At 48.4% G+C, this 17,296-nt stretch overlaps 1 protein-coding gene across 1 annotated transcript in view; it reads left to right on the top strand.

Annotated features, from left to right (window-relative positions):
* kcnn1 (potassium calcium-activated channel subfamily N member 1) overlaps positions 1–17,296 on the top strand; it is a 90,209-nt gene that overhangs the window by 13,266 nt on the left and 59,647 nt on the right. The window contains exon 2 of the mRNA XM_033047209.1: positions 7,229–7,660. Coding sequence (XP_032903100.1) covers positions 7,313–7,660 — 348 coding nt within the window. The 5' untranslated portion in view covers positions 7,229–7,312. The remainder of the gene's footprint in view (positions 1–7,228; positions 7,661–17,296) is intronic.

The raw sequence follows: 17,296 nt of genomic DNA, 5'->3' as shown, positions 1-17,296 counted from the left end.
TAACCCGGAGGATGACTGGTTATGCATAACCTACCCCGTCTATATTAATATATCCACTTCTCTCTGCAATTATAAACCACATCTATCGGTTCCCATTTACATGTGGTGCCGGCATAGAAAATAATGTAGCAAGATTATTATGTTCTGTCTAAATCCAATGTGTATTCAGAGTGAGGGCCAGTTACCGTGTAGCTGTAAGATTCAAGGTTAGGACTCATGTATAACTTGTTGTCTAATCAGGGTGGGAGTCACTGCTTGTTACTGTACACTCACTTTTTATTTATACACGCACACACACACATGCACACGCGCACATGCACACACACGCACACATGCACACACACGCGCACATGCACACGCACACGCACACACACACGCGCACACACGCACATGCACACACAGACACACACGCGCACATGCACACGCACACGCACACACTCGCGCACACAAACATCTACATGTATTAACACACACACACACACACGCGCACGCACATACACGCACACGCACACACACAAATTCTCACATCCAATTACTCAGAGGTATGTGCAGAGGTTAATTGATATAAACTATCACACGTACACACACATACACAAGCACGCACGTACAAACGCCCACATGTACACAAGCACACATGTACACACACACACACACACACACATGTGCATACGCACACACAGGCGCCTACGTAATCACGCATGCTCACACATGTCCACATGCACAGCTAACATGTGTGGGTACACACACACACACACACACACACACACACACACACACACACACACACACACACACACGGCACAGACAGCACCCATAGTCAGGATCGAACCTGGGTCTCCGATGCCTAACACTGCGCCACCATGCCACCGTGTTGAAGACTACAATCGGTAGATGGTGGAGCTGCAGGAAAATGAAAGGGTTCTGCCTCCAGGAAACGATGGTGAAACGATGAGTCATGAACCTGCCAGATGACAGCAGAGGGCAGAAGGGCCGAACAGCCCGTTGTTGTCCTGGGAGTAGAAGCCTCTGAGGTTTGGACCAGTTGACCTTGATGTCATTGCCCGGGAGATATGGATATTGATTTTGTCCACTCCACGCTCCACACTGAAACAACGGCGCGCGGTTTAATTAATGGCCTTTAGTTGCCCAGTACCGGTAAAAAGCAGGACCTGCAGTTGCTTTCTGCACATAAGATAAAATGCGTTCCTGATTTTGCCTGAAGTAGGGTCTCGACCCATTCCTTCTCTCCAGAGATGCTGCCTGTCCCGCTGAGTCACTTCAGCATTTTGTGTCTATCTTCGGTTTAAAACCAGCATCTGCAGTTCCTCCTTACACTGACAAAATGCCTGGTAGACAAAAATGCTGGAGAAGCTCAGCGGGTGAGGCAGCATCTATGGAGCGAAGGAATAGGCGACGTTTCGGGTCGAGACCAGGAAGTATCTATGGAGCAAAGGAATCGTTGACGTTTCGGGTCGAGACCCGTAAGCATCTATGGAGCGAAGGAATGCTGCCTCACCCGGAAGGGTCTCAACCCGAAACGTCACCGTTTCCTTCGCTCCATAGATGCTGCCTCCATATAACCATATAACCATATAACAATTACAGCACGGAAACAGGCCATCTCGGCCTTACAAGTCTGTGCCAAACAACTTTTTTCCCTTAGTCCCACCTGCCTGCACTCATACCATAACCCTCCATTCCCTTCTCATCCATATGCCTATCCAATTTATTTTTAAATGATACCAACGAACCTGCCTCCACCACTTCCACTGGAAGCTCATTCCACACCGCTACCGCTCTCTGAGTAAAGAAGTTCCCCCTCATGCCTCACCTGCTGAGTTTCTCCAGCATTTTTGTCTACCTTCGATTTTCCAGCATCTGCAGGCCCTTCTTAAACAGATAAAATGCCTTCCTGATTTTCCACTAACATGTTACCCTGTCATGTACAGATGCGTAGGTGCGAAGCAATTGGCCAGCTACCTGCCAGATTCCCGATGGGCTCTAAATGTACTCACTAAATCGAGGGCTTTGCCATTAAGAAGCCGCCAGACACTGGGGAGGTTAGAGTAGAGGATATGAAGGGTTGTAGTCCAAAGCGATGAAAGACAGCAGCCAACTCTATCATAATCGACCCCACTGCCCCCGCTCTTCCTCAATGGGCTGCTCTGACATTAATGTCTTTTGCATTAAATTTTAAATACACTTTTACGATTACCGTCAGCCGAAGACAAATGAAATAGCCACTTACCTCGCCTGCCCTCAGAGAGGCCCAGACGCCAGCCTGCCAATTGTGGTTTAATGCGTTGAGAATACGTTGGTATTGTGTTGGTCTCCTAATCTGAGGAAAGACATTCTTGCCATAGAGGGAGTGCAGAGAAGGTTCGCCAAACTGATTCCTGGGATGGCAGGACTTTCATATGAAGAATAGACTGGATAGACTCGGCTTGTACTCGCTAGAATTTAGAAGATTGAGGGGGGATCTTATAGAAACTTACAAAATTCTTAAGGGGGTGGACAGGCTAGATGCAGGAAGATTGTTCCCGATGTTGGGGAAGTCCAGAGCAAGTGGTCACAGTTTAAGGATAAGGGGGAAATCTTTTAGGACCGAGATGAGGAACCCTTTTTCACACAGAGAGTGGTGAATCTGTGGAATTCTCTGCCACAGAAGGTAGTTGAGGCCAGTTCATTGGCTATATTTAAGAGGGAGTTAGATGTGGCCCTTGTGGCTAAAGGGACCAGGGGGTATGGAGGGAAGGCAGGGATGGGATACTGAGTTGGGTGATCAGCCATGATCATATTGAATGGCGGTGCAGGCTCGAAGGGCCAAATATCCTACTCCTGCACCTATTTTCTATGTTTCTATGTTTCTAATGGCATAATTCTCCTCCAATGACCTTTCTTCAGACTCAAGAAACTAGCATAAACCAGGATCTGCAGTTGCTTTCTGCACATAAGATAAAATGCGTTCCTGATTTGCCTGAAGAAGGGTCTCGACCCGAAATATCACCCATTCCTTCTCTCCAGAGATGCTGCCTGTCCCGCTGAGTCACTCCAGGACTCCAGTTTATAAAACCAGCATCTGCAGTTCCTTCTTAAACAGATAAAATGCCTTCCTGATTTCCCACTAACATGTTACCCTGTCATGGTGAAATGTAGTTTTGCACAAATCACTAACTGTTAGGGTCCCATTCATTTCTCCCACTCCTCCCCCCACCGTTTTGTCTCCTCTCTGTCTCATGTCTTTGTCCACCCATCTGCCGATCAACCCACCCCTCCCCCTCCCTCTCCTGTATCCACCTATCACTTACCAAGTTTGTCCCACCCCCCACCTCCTTCCCAGTTTACTCTCCCCACTGCAATCATTCTGAAGAAGAGTCCCAACCTGAAACGTTGCCTATCCACGTTCTCCAGAGATGCTGCCTGACCTGCCGAGATGGAGGCATGGAGCGATACAGCGTGGAAACAGGCTATTCGGCCCAACTTCCCCACACCGACCCAACATGCCCCATCTACCCAGGTCCCACCTACCTGAGTTTGGCCCATATCCCTCCAAACCTGCCCTAGCCATGTACCTGTCCCAATAGTTTCTGAAACGCTGCAATCGTCCCTGCCTCAAGAGAGAGCTAGATGGGGCTCTTAAAAGATAGCGGAGACAGGCGGTGCTGGCTCGAATGGCCTACTCCTGCACCTATTGTCTATTGTCTATTGAAACGCGGTGCTGGCTCGAAGGGCCGAATGGCCTACTCCTGCACCTATTGTCTATTGTCTGCCTCAACTACCTCCGCCGGCAGCTCGTTCCCCAGAGATACTCCAGTACTTTGTGTCCTTTTTTGTAAACCAGCGCCTGCAGTTCCTTGTGGCTACGAGTCACTAACTGTTATGTTTTTGTTCCCAGACCACCGATCACATCGACCAAGTGTCCACTCCACACAAAATAAATACAGTGCGCGGGTGTTTGTGTAGACAGCGAGCGTGATCGCTGGTACAAATTGCAGTGGGATCGCTCATGACAAAGCAGCAGGCTAGTGTTTGACATTTTACCTCCATATTTTCCAGACTTCAGAGCCAACACTGTATAATTTTGGGTTTGATAGCCGTGGATTTCAATCCCCTGAACTATAATTAGCTGCAATGCTCCAAGCGTTTTTCAGATCTCCAATAATTATTTTTTGACATGCGGCAGAGGAGCTGAAACATCGTTGGTCGACACGTTGCAGACATCTGCGTTTGTGACGATCGCTTTGTGAGTTGTAATTAGCCACACAATGCACCATGTCAGTCTCGGCCACTGGAAACCTATTCCCTACCCATTTTAAACAGTGGGGCGCAGCTCCTGCATTCGATGCCCTGCTCCCCCTCTGGTTCATCCTTGCCAAGCTTCTCGGTAACAGGAGTTGCCTTTGCCGAAATCAATAGACAATAGACAATAGGTGCAGGAGTAGGCCATTCGGCCCTTTCAGCCATTCAATGTGATCATGGCTGATCATTCACAATCAGTACCCCGTTCCTGCCTTCTCCCCATATCCCCTGACTCCGCTATTTTTAAGAGCCCTATCTAGCTCTCTCCTGAAAGCATCCAGAGAACCTGCCTCCACCGCCCTCTGAGGCAGAGAATTCCACAGACTCACCACTCTCTGTGAGAAAAAGTGTTTCCTCGTCTCCGTTCTAAATGGCTTACTCCTTATTCCTAACTGTGGCCCTTGGTTCTGGACTCCCCCAACATCGGGAACATGTTTCCTGTCTCTAGCGTGTCCAAGCCCTTAACAATCTTATGTTTCATTGAGATATCCTCTCCTCCTTCTAAACTCCAGAGTGTACAAGCCCAGCCGCTCCATTCTCTCAGCATATGACAGTCCCGCCATCCCGGGAATTAACCTTGTAAACCTACGCTGCATTCCCTCAATAGCAAGAATGTCCTTCCTCAAATTAGGGGACCAAAACTGCACACAATACTCCAGTATATATGTCATAAGCGATTGGAGTAGAATTAGGCCATTCGGCCCATCAAGTCTACTCCACCATTCAATCGTGGCTGATCTATCTCTCCCTCCTAACCCCATTCACCTGCCTTCTCCCCATAACCCCTGACACCTGTACCAATCGAGAATCAATCTATCTCTGCCTTAAATATATCCACTAACTTGGCCTCCACTGCTGTCTGCGGCAATGAATTCCACAGATTCACCACCCTTTGACTATAAAGATATTCCTCCTCATCTCCTTCCTAAAAGAACGTCCTTTTATTCTGAGGCTGTGACCTCTAGTCCTAGACTCTCCCACTAGTGGAAACATCCTCTCCACATCCACTCTATCCAGGACTTTCACTATTCTGTGCATTCCTAAATCCAGAGATGCTGCCTGTCCCGCTGAGTTACTCCAGCATTTTGTGTCTGTCCCTCCCCCTCGTATTTCTAAACTCCAGCGGGTACAGGCCCGGTGCCGACACACGCTCATCATATGATGTCACCCATCTAGGAGCAAGTGATAGCGTTGGCCTCATCTATTGTCCCACACAAGAAGTTACTAATGTAAATGAGAAGCGCGGTGCCTTCTCATCTCATTCATCTGCCCAGCTTTACTTAGAGTCGCTGCCTCACAGCGCCAGAGGCCCCGGGTTCGATCCTGACCACGGGTGCTGTCTGTACGCAGTTTGTACACTCTCCCTGTGACCGCGTGGGTTTTCGCCGGGTGCTCCGGTTTCCTCCCGCACTCCAAAGACGTGCAGGTTTTGTAGGCTCGCAAACATGTGCGGAAACGCCAAATCTCTCGCAAGTCCCTTGAATCGTTGGCCGAATGTTGTCCAAAGATGGGCACAAAGTGCTGGAGTAACTCAGCGGGTCAGGCAGCGTCTCTGGAGAGAAGGAATGGGCGACAGACTGAGGGACAATTTACAATTTTACCAAAGCCAATTAACCTGCAAATCAGCACGTCTTTGAGAGTGGGAGGAAACCGGAGCTCCTGGAGAAAACCCACCCAGGTCACGAGGAGAAGGTACAAACTCCGTACAGACGACACACGTAGTCAGGATGGAACCCGGGACAATAGGTGCAGGAGTTGGCCATTCGGCCCTTCGAGCCAGCACCGCCATTCAATGTGATCATGGCTGATCATCCCCAATCAGTACCCCGTTCCTGCCTTCACCCCATATCCCCTGACTACGCTATTTTTAAGAGCCCTATCTGGCTCTCTATTGAAAGCATCCAGAGAACCAGCCTCCACCGCCCTCTGAGGCAGAGAATTCCACAGACTCAGTGAGAAAAAGTGTCGTCTCCGTTCTAAATGGCGTACCCCTTATTCTTAAATATGTTTCCTTGGGACACGAAGGTGTTTGTATTGGCAGCTGCCTGTTTGAGTTGATATTTCACACCTTGTTGCCGTGGTTCACAGTGCCTGTGGACCTCAACACAGCGGGGATACAAGTGCCATCTCTGTTGACATTTATCCCTGGTGGGTGGGGTGAGATTAGATAGCTCTTTCTCGACAGATACTGATCCAATGGACATCCACAGTGCCTCCTACATCACTGTCTATTGCCTGTGATCCAGAGATGTGAGCTTGTGCCCAGCAAAAGTTCAAGTTCAAGTTCAAGTGAGTTTATTGTCATGTGTCCCTGTATAGGACAATGAAATTCTTGCTTTGCTTCAGCACACAGAACATAGTAGACATTTACTACAAAACAGATCAGTGTGTCCATATACCATAATATAAATATATACACACATGAATAAATAAACTGATAAAGTGCAAATAACAGATAATGGGTTATTAATAATCAGGGTTTTATCCGAGCCAGGTTTAATAGCCTGATGACTGTGGGGAAGTAGCTATTCCTGAACCTGGTTATTGCAGTCTTCAGGCTCCTGTACCTTCTACCTGAATGTAGCAGGGAGATGAGTGTGTGGCCAGGATGGTGTGGGTCTTTGATGATACTGCCAGCCTTTTTGAAGCAGCGACTGCGATAAATCCCCTCGATGGAAGGAAGGTCAGAGCCGATGATGGACTGGGCTGTGTTATATAGGGACAATAGTGGGAGGCAACCACTCAATGGAGACACACAGAGATGTCAAGAATGTTTTAGACAATAGACTATAGACAATAGGTGCAGGAATAGGCCATTCGACCCTGCGAGCCAGCACCGCCTTGATGGGCCGAATGGCCTAATTCTGCTCCTGGAATGTATGACGTTATGTTGAGACTCAAACCTTTTTTTGCTTTGCTCTGTCCACAGGTGAACACTAGTGATCTCCAACGACTGCACCATGCTGGATCCAAGAACAGCTTCAGCGAGAGCAACCCTTTCACCGAGATAGCCATGACCAGCTGCAAGTATAACGGAGGGGTGGTCAGACCCCTGAGTAGCCTGGGCACCTCGCACAGAAACCTCCACGACCTGGACTCTGAGACCCAGCCCCTGCACACCAACTCCGGTCTGGAGGTGGTAGTCTCCAAACCCGACCAGAACCACGTGTCGAGCGACAGCTTGGTGAAAGAGGGCAGGGAATTGCCCAAGAAGTCCCCGAACATCGGGCACAAGCTCGGCCACCGACGAGCCCTGTTCGAGAAGAGGAAGAGGCTCAGCGATTACGCACTGATATTTGGGATGTTCGGGATTGTTGTCATGGTGACAGAGACGGAATTGTCCTGGGGAGTTTACACTAAGGTAAGCCTCCATTTCCTCCCCCCCCCCCGTATGTTCACAAGTGATAGGAGCAGAATTAGGCCATTCGGCCCATCAAGTATCTATAGTCAAGGGATATGGGGAGAAGGCAGGCACGGGTTATTGATAGTGGACGATCAGCCATGATCACAATGAATGGCGGTGCTGGCTCGAAGGGCCGAATGGCCTCCTCCTGCACCTATTTTCTATGTTTCTATGTTAAGTCTACTCCACCATTCAATCATGGCTGATCTATCTTTCTCTCTCTCAACCCAATGCTCCTGCCTTCAACCTCATAACCCCTGAAACACGTACTAATCAAGAACCTTATCTATCTCTAACTTAAAAGTATCCAGTGACGTGGCCTCCACAGCCTTCTGTGGCAAAGAATTCCACAGATTCACCACCCTCTGACTAAAGAAATTCCTCCTCATCTCCTTCCGAAAGGAACGTCCTTTTATTCTGATTCCTCTCAATGTCTGAAGAAGGGTCTCGACCATAGGGTGTTCGCTCCATAGATGCTGCTGCACCCACTGAGTTTCTCCAGCATTTTTGTCTACCTTCGATTGTCCAGCATCTGCAGTTCCTTCTTAAACCTCTCAATGACATGGTACCTAAAGGAGATGAGGAGGAATTTCCCAGTCTGAGGTTTCAGAGTACGCCAAATTGCTGAACAAAACAGGTCCCTTATGCACATAGTCCTAGGCATGTGTTAAAAACGCGGGGCCCTTGAACAGGCCTAAGTTTCCCTGTTAAATTAAGTTCAATATATATGGGGTAGGCCCAAAATGCTGGAGTAACTCAGCGGGACAGGCAGCATCTCTGGAGAGAAGGAATGGGTGACGTTTCGGGGCGAGACCTTTCTTCAGATCCAATGGGTGACGTTTCGGGGCGAGACCTTTCTTCAGACATCCTCTCTCCCTCAATATGTACGGGAATTGTTGGCAACCAAAGGAGAAATAACCACAAAACCACGTTTGTGAAAAACGCAACTTGTTGAGAAACGACCTTGAAGGATGGGAGTCAACAAGTCATTAATCGTCACATGTAATGTTGTTGATGTTTGATGTCGTTGGGGTTGGCAGGAACGTAGAATGTATCCCAGTCTTCAACATCTCTTCCTGATTCTCAAGAGGTTTGTTCACCCAGACTTGGAACCTTCCAAAGTGGAAGTTCAAAATCAACACGCCAGGTAAATAGACAATAGGTGCCCTTCGAGCCAGCACCGCCATTCAATGTGATCATGGCTGATCATCCCCAATCAGTACCCCATTCCTGCCTTCTCCCCATATCCCCTGACTCCACTATCTGTAAGAGCCATATCAAATAGTGAGAGTTCTGGATAGAGTGCATGTGGAGAGGATGTTTCCATTAGTGGGAGAGTCTAGGACCAGAGGGTACAGCTTCAGAATAAAAGGAATATCTTTAGAAAGATGAGGAGGAATTTCTTTAGTTAGAAGGTGGTGAATCAGTGGAATTCTTTGACACAGAAGGCTGTGGAGGCCAAGTCAGTGGATATTTTTAAGGGTGAGATAGATAAGGTTCTTGATTAGTACGGGTGTCAGGGGTTCCGGGGAGAAGGCAGGAGAATGGGGTTGAGAAAAAAAGATAGATCAGCCATGATTGAATGGCAGAGCAGACTTGATGGGCCGAATGGCCTATTTCTGCTCCTACGACATGAACTTTTGGCCAATAGCTGTCATGTTGACAATAGGTCCACGTATTTCTCATTTTGTGCTTAGATGCCAGACTTGGAGAAATTCTTGGTTATCAATTCTTAAACCATTAAACCCAACGAAGTCAAAGCTTCCTGGAGTGAACCGCCCAATCTCCCCTTCAGCTCAGGTTCTTTATTTATTTTTTGCCTGTTAGTCTGTTGGGAATACTAGCCAGGCAGTGGAGGAGGGAAGGGCAACAAGGAACTTGATACCGCAGTGATCAACTGCACCAGGGCGCAGATGCGATTGAAGGATCAAGAAGGTGATGGAAGAAAAGGAGAAATAGAGAGATAGTAGTCGTCACTTAGACACGCCAGAGGCAGGAAACATGTTCCCCATGTTGGGGGAGTCCAGAACCAGGGGCCACAGTTTAAGAATAAGGAGTAAGCCATTTAGAACGGAGACGAGGAAACACTTTTTCTCGCAGAGAGTTGTGAGTCTGTGGGATTCTCTGCCTCAGAGGGCGGTGGAGGCAGGTTCTCTGGATGCTTTCAAGAGAGAGCTAGATAGGGCTCTTAAAGATAGCGGAGTCAGGGGATTATGGGGAGAAGGCAGGAACGGGGTACTGATTGGGGATGATCAGCCATGATCACATTGAATGGCGGTGCTGGCTGGAAGGGCCGAATGGCCTCCTCCTGCACCCATTGTCTATTGTCAGAAAGAGAGGGTGTAGTGGAGTCAAACCAATTGAAGTGAGGGATGAACTGAGAGATACGAAAATCTGAAACGTTTGGAAAATCTCACGCAAGAGTTCATTCATCATAGGAATGGGATCGACCCATTAAAATATCTCCCTATGTGGCGTATGATCACGGTGGCGCAGCGGTAGAGTTGCTGCCTCACGGCGCCAGAGACCCGGGTTCCATCCTGACCACGTGTGCTGTCTGTACGGAGTTTGTACCTTCTCCCCGTGACTGGATGATTCCACTAGTGGGAGAGTTCAGGATTAGAGGGTACAGCCACAGAATAAAAGGAGGTACCTTCAGAAAGATGAGGAGGAATTCCTTTAGTCGGAGGGCGGTGAAACTGAGGAATTCAATGCCACAGCTGGCTGTAGAGGCCAAATCATTGGGTATTTTTTTTAAGGCTGAAATGGACAGATTCTTAACTAGAGCGGGTGACAGAGGCTATGGGGAGAAGGCAGGAGAATGGGGTTGAGAGGGGAAGATAGATCAGCCATGATTGAATGGCGGAGTGGACTCGATGGGCCGAATGGCCTAGTTATGCTCCTTTGACATATGAACATAAAATACATCTGGATAGGTACATGGATAGTAAAGGGATATGGGCCAAAACACGGGTTGATGGGGCTAGCGTGGATGGTCGGCGTGAGCAAGAAGGGCTGAAGGGCCTGTTTCCGTGCCGTACGACTCTATGTCAGCTATGGGCTAGTATTCCTACGACCAGATTAAGAGGCCTGCAGAGACTCGATGGTTCCCAGTACAGAGAGGATGTTGTACTGTCAGGAGTTGTAATCTTGAGGAGGAGGCAATAAACGGAGGCTTCCCCAGCCCATTTGGGGAAACCATTTCAGTGAAAGAGTGTTCCCCGAGGAGCCCTTGCCGATATTTACAACACAAATCACATCACTAAAATCGTACCGTTATTATTGTGTGGGGAGCTAGTGGGACTGTCTTGTCTAGAGATACGGTGCGGAAACAGGCCCTTCGGCCCACCGAGTCCGTGCCGACCAGCGATCCCCGCACACTAACACTATCCTACACACACTAGGGACAATTTACACTTATAGCAAGACAATTAACTTACAAACCTGTACGTCTTTGGAGTGTGGAAGGAAACCGGAGATCTCGAAGAAAACCCACGCAGGCCACGGGGAGGAGGGCGAAACTGCGTAATGACAGCACCCGTAGTCGGGATGGAACCCGGGTCTCCGGTGCTGCAAGCGCTGTAAGGCAGCAACTCTACCGCTGCGCCACAGTGAGCGCCCGTGTTCCTGTACTGCCTGCCCTGCTCCTTACATGAAACGGTTCAGAGAGTACTGTGTGGGGTGTTGGTTCATCTCATTGGGGGGGAAAGAACTACACGCTTATATGTTTTTACGATGCTAGATATGTTGCATCAATCTACTGCATCCAAACAAGAATAAGTTGCTGTTAACGGCCAACTTTGGTGATTCAGGTTGAAGCCAAATCTGAAGGGAGTCCGTTTTATTTTGTTCCACAGGTCAGCCATGGTTGAATGGCGGAGTAGACTCGATGGTCTGAATGGCCTAAGTCTGACTTATGAACTTATAAAATATGTTTGGACAGGTACATGGATAGGAAAGGTTTGGAGGGGTGTGGGCCAAATGCAGGCAGATGGGACCAGTGTAGATGGGGCTTCATGGCCCTGACGGGGTACTGATTGGGGACGATCAGCCAGGATCACATTGAATGGCGGTGCTGGCTCGAAGGGCCGAATGGCCTACTCCTGCACGTATTGTCTATTGTCTGCTGGTCGGCAAGTAGGTGAAGTTGAAGACCATTTGGCTCTCCAAGCCGGTCCATTTAACAATTATTTTCAACTCCATAGACATCCCTTTGTTCCAGCACGTCTAAACACTCACCACCCTCTGTGTAAGAGAGTTCAGCTACGTTGTTCAACCTCTCACCTTGAAGCCCTGTCCTTCAATGAACTTTAACATAAGAAGAGTAGGATGAAGAGCTTTGGTAAATAGTGAAAAGCAGTGGAGTGTCCAAGATAATTTAGACTTTAGAGATACAACTTAGAAAGTGGCCCTTCAGCCCACCAAGACCGTACTGAAGGACCACCCCAACTATGAATATCAGTCACTCAAATCACTTAACCGAGGACAGACAATAAACAGATACCTGTTCTGTTTAGTTTATTGTTGCGTGTACCGAGGTAACATAGAAACATAGACAATAGGTGCAGGAGTAGAGGCCATTCGGCCCTTCGAGCCTGCACCGCCATTCGACATGATCATGGGTGATCATCCAACTCAGTATCCCATCCCTGCCTTCTCTCCATACCCCCTGATCCCTTTAGCCACAAGGGCCACATCTAACTCCCTCTTAAATATAGCCAGTGAACTGTGGCCTCAACTACCTTTTGTAGCAGAGAATTCCACAGATTCACCACTGTGTAAAAAATGATTTTCTCATCTTGGTCCTAAAAGGCCTCCCTCTTATCCTTAAACTGTGACCCCTAGTTCTGGACTTCCCCAACATCGGGAATAATCTTCCTGCATCTAGCCTGTCCAACCCCTTAAGAATTTTGTAAGTTTCTATAAGATCCCCCCTCAATCTTCAGTGGTACAGAGGTACAGTGAAAAGCTTCTGTTGCGTGCTAACCAGTCAGCAGACAGACAGCACATGATTACAATCGATACATTTACACTGTACAGATACATGAAAAGGGGATAACGTTTAGTGCAAGGTGAAGCCAGCAACGTCCAATCATGGATAGTCCGATGGTCACCAAAGAGGTAGATAGGAGTTCAGGTAGACAAAAATGCTGGAGAAACTCAGCGGGTGAGGCAGCATCTATGGGGCGAAGGAAATAGGCAACATTTTGGGTCGAAACCCTTCTTCAGACTGAGGAAGGGTCTCGACCCGAAATATCACCCATTCCTTCTCTTCCAGAGATGCTGCCTGTCCCACCGAGTTACGCCGGCATTTTGTTTGAAAATAAGGGCTTGGGTTTGAGCAGCGATGTTCAGAAACACTTTGACAAACTCAACCCCGGGGAGATGTAGAACAAATGACCATTGATTCTGGGTCAATTGTTACATTTTAATCTGGATCTCAAAGATTTATTTTATCCCAAAGCTATTAAGACCTATGGGGAATGCGCAGACATATGAATATAGATTAGCAATTGGCCATGATCTTATTAAGCCATTTTTTATCACAGATAATGTATCATTGAAGAAGTGGATGCAAACTGGTTTGTAGGTTAATTGGCCTCTATAAACTGCCCCCAACGTGGGATAACATAGAACTAATGTAATGTTGGCCTTCATAACAAGAGGATGTCAGTATAGGAGTAAAGAGGTTCTTCTGCAGTTGTATGGGGCTCTGGTGAGACCATATATAGAGTATTGTGTACAGTTTTGGTCTCCTAATTTGAGGAAGGACATCCTTGTGATTGAGGCAGTGCAGCGTAGGTTCACGAGATTGATCCCTGGGATGGCGGGACTGTCATATGAGGAAAGATTTAAAAGACTAGGCTTGTATTCACTGGAGTTTAGAAGGATGAGGGGCGAATCTTATAGAACCATATAAAATTATAAAAGGACTGGACAAGCTAGATGCAGGAAAAATGTTCCCACTGTTGGGCGAGTCCAGAACCAGGGGCCACAGTCTTAAAATAAAGGGGGTGTCATTTAAGACTGAGGTGAGAAAAAACCTTTTCACCCAGAGAGTTGTGAATTTATGGAATTCCCTGCCACAGAGGGCAGTGGAGGCCAAGTCACTGGATGGATTTAAGAGAGAGTTAGATAGAGCTATGGGGCTAGTGGAGTCATGGGATATGGGGAGAAGGCAGGCACGGGTTAATGATAGGGGATGATCAGCCTTGACCACAATGAATGGCGGTGCTGGCTCGAAGGGCTGAATGGCCTCCTCCTGCACCTATTTTCTATGTTTCTATGTAACTAGTGTGAACGGCTGATTAATGATCAAAGTGGACTGAAGGGTCTGTCTCCATGCTGTGTCTTTAAATCAATCAATTAATCAATCAACAATATCTATTTAACTTGACCAGCAGTTCACTTAATTAATTCGAGTGTTATCAATATCAGTCTTTGGAGATGCAGCGTGGAAACAGGCCCTCCCTCTGGCCCATCAAAAAGGCCAGGGCTGGTACAAAAAAAAGGTTACATCTAGAATAGAGCTCCCCTGGGATGGACATGTTGATGCCTCCGAGTCCGCTCCGACCATCGATCACCCCACACACCAGCACTATCCTACACACTAGGGACAATTTACAATTGTACCAAAGCCAATTTACCTACAAACCTGCACGTCTTTGGAGTGTGGGAGGAAACCGGAGATCCCGGAGAAAACCCACGCAGGTCACGGGGAGAATGTACAAACTCCATACAGACAGCACCAGTAGTCAGGATCGAACCCGGGTCTCTGGCGCTGTGAGGCAGCAACTCTACCGCTGCGCCACCGCGCTGCCCAATAAGGCCAGGGCAGGTACAAAAATAATGGTTAAATCTAGAATAGAGCTCCCTTGGGATGGATATGTTTGTTCCTCAGTTTAATCCAGTGGTTTTCACAGTACAGACTATTAATAATGTAAAATGTTTCCTGTTTGGCTCTGGCCCTGCTGCCATGCTGAAGCAGTAATGTTATAGAGCGGCACTGGGTTGGATTGGTGCCGAGCTGAGGAAGCTGACAGGATTATCAACAACGTTAGATGGGCGGCACGGTGGCGCAGCGGTAGAGTTGCTGCCTCACAGCGCCAGGGACCCGGGTTCCATCCTGACTACAGGTGCTGTCTGTATGGAGTTTGCACGTTCTCCTCGTGACCTGTGTAAGTTTTCTCCGAGATCTACGGTTTCCTCCCACACCCCAAAGACGTGCAGGTTTGTAGGTTGATTGGCCTTGTATAAATGTAAACATTGGGCCGACTGTGTAGGATTGTCACAGAGTCTTAGTGATACATAGTGGAATCAGGTCCTTCGGCCCAACATGCCCCATCTATATTAGTCCCACCTGCCCACATTAGGTCCAACTCCCTCCAAACTTGTCCTATCCATGCACCTGTAGACTTGCCAGTGTACGGGAATTGCTTGTCAGTGCGGACTCGGTGTAACTCAGCAGGTCAGGCAGCATATCTGGAGAAAAAGGGTAGACGGTGCAGGAGTACGGCCATTCGGCCCTTCGAGCCAGCACCGCCATTCAATGTGATCATGGCTGATCATCCCCAATCGGTACCCCGTTCCTGCCTTCTCCCCATATCCCCTGACTCCGCTATCTTCAAGAGCCCTATCTAGCTCTCTCTTGAAAGCATCCAGAGAACCGGCCTCCACCGCCCTCTGAGGCAGAGAATTCCACAGATAGCATCATGGGTCGGGACGGAGGGAGATGGGGAAAGTACGGAGGGATTTGCGGGCCAAATGGCCAAACGAGTCTGAAATGGTTCCCAGGCGAGTCATCCGAAAGCTTCTGTGGCCAAGAAAGTGGAGAAGAATCAGTTGAAAAGCAGCAAATTTGATTAGTGCGGGTGTCAGGGGTTATGGGGAGAAGGCGGGAGAATGTGGTGGAGAGGGAAAGGTCGATCGGCCAGGATTGAATGGCGGAGTAGACTGGATGGGCCGAATGGCCTAATTCTGCTCCTAGACCTTATGAACTTATGATTCTGTACTGCACGTACAAACTCCGTACAGGTAAAAGCGTACATGTTTGTAGGTTGATTAGCGGTAAAATTGTAACTTGTCCCTGGTGTTGAGGATGGTGCTAGTGTGCGGGAGGATCGGAGGTCGGCATGGGCTCGGTGGGCCGAAGGGCCTGTTTCTCCGCTGTATCTCTGAAATCTAAAAATCTAAAGAGTGTTTGATGGGACAGTGTAAAGGGAACTTGAAATTGCTTTTCTTCTTATTCTTCACCTTCTCGGCGATCAGAAGCTTGAGGATGACTTGCCCCCGCACCATTCCTGCGGGTTCTGGGGTGGATGAAGTGGTCTTACACAGATGGGGCAGTGGCTACTTAGCACGTGGGTTGGCGAGTGAGAAGGCAGGTAGTTGATTAGTACGGGTGTCAGGGGTTATGGGGAGAAGGCAGGAGAATGGGGTTGAGAGGGAAAGATAGATCAGCCATGATTGAATGGCGGAGTAGACTTGGTGGGTTGGGTGGCCTAATTCTGCTCCTAGACCTTCTGAACTTGGGTGGGTTGTGTGGGACATTGTGCTCGCTTACACTAGATGATGGGTTCCCTCTGCTATTGTAGACGGATGCTCCTGCATTGTTAAAGTCAAGGAGTGCGATGAGTCTCATGCGAAGGTTACAGGATTTTTCAAGGGAGGCTTTGAGGACATCGTGAATTGTTATCTCCATCTTGTTAAAAATCGCTTGCTCTGAGGGATTGTGTTGTTGGCTCACCCAACGCACGCACTCCCTTGCTTGTCGCAACCCTCCTCCAGGATAAAGCTTCACAACACTTTTCTGGATGATAGACACCAAGTGCTGGAGTAACTCAGTGAGACAGGCAACATCTCTGGAGAAACAGGATGGGCGGCGTTTCGGGTCGAGACCCTTCTATCATGACGGTCCCGGGGAAATGTGAATTCTTGATCAGAGGTGATGGAGAGAAGGCAGGAGAATGGGGTTTGGAAGGAGAGATAGACCAGCCATGATTGAATTACGGAGCAGACTTGATGGGCCGAATGGCCTAATTCTGCTCCTATTCTGTGACGAATAAAATTGACTTTGACTTTGATCACTTATGACCTTATGACCATGTTTGAGCGGAAGTCTTATCTTGCATCTTCGGAGGTCACTGGACGTTGGTGTTGAGTTGTCGGGAATGTTCATCCATCGTGTCGGATACTGGCGGTGAGAGGAGGACCTCTCTTTCCTCGCATCCTCCTGCGTCAGTGTGTCCGGGTTGCAGTAACACAGATACTGCCGTCGCCACTGATGGCGTCAGCGTTTCACAGCAACTTGTGGTCCTCGCCGGAGAGACTTGTTCCGATGAGATCATCAAAGCATATCGCAGAGATGTTGGAAATGTGAAAGTGAAGACAGGACTGCTGCAAACACTGAACAGATCAGAGGGAGTCTGTGCCAGGGGTCAGGGAGAGGGAGAGAGAGAGAGAGAGAGAGAGATGGCACTCAGGCCTGCGATGCTTCATCACCACTGAAGCTGGAGATGAGCAGGTTTTGCTAAATGCAGTCACAGTTGGGGCTTAAGGGCCTGTCCCACTTGCGTGTCCTTGGCACGCAAGTTA

This window comes from Amblyraja radiata, chromosome 29 (assembly GCF_010909765.2).
Source record: "Amblyraja radiata isolate CabotCenter1 chromosome 29, sAmbRad1.1.pri, whole genome shotgun sequence".
NCBI classification, from domain to species: Eukaryota; Metazoa; Chordata; class Chondrichthyes; order Rajiformes; family Rajidae; genus Amblyraja; species Amblyraja radiata.
This window is presented reverse-complemented; position numbering and strand designations above follow the sequence as displayed.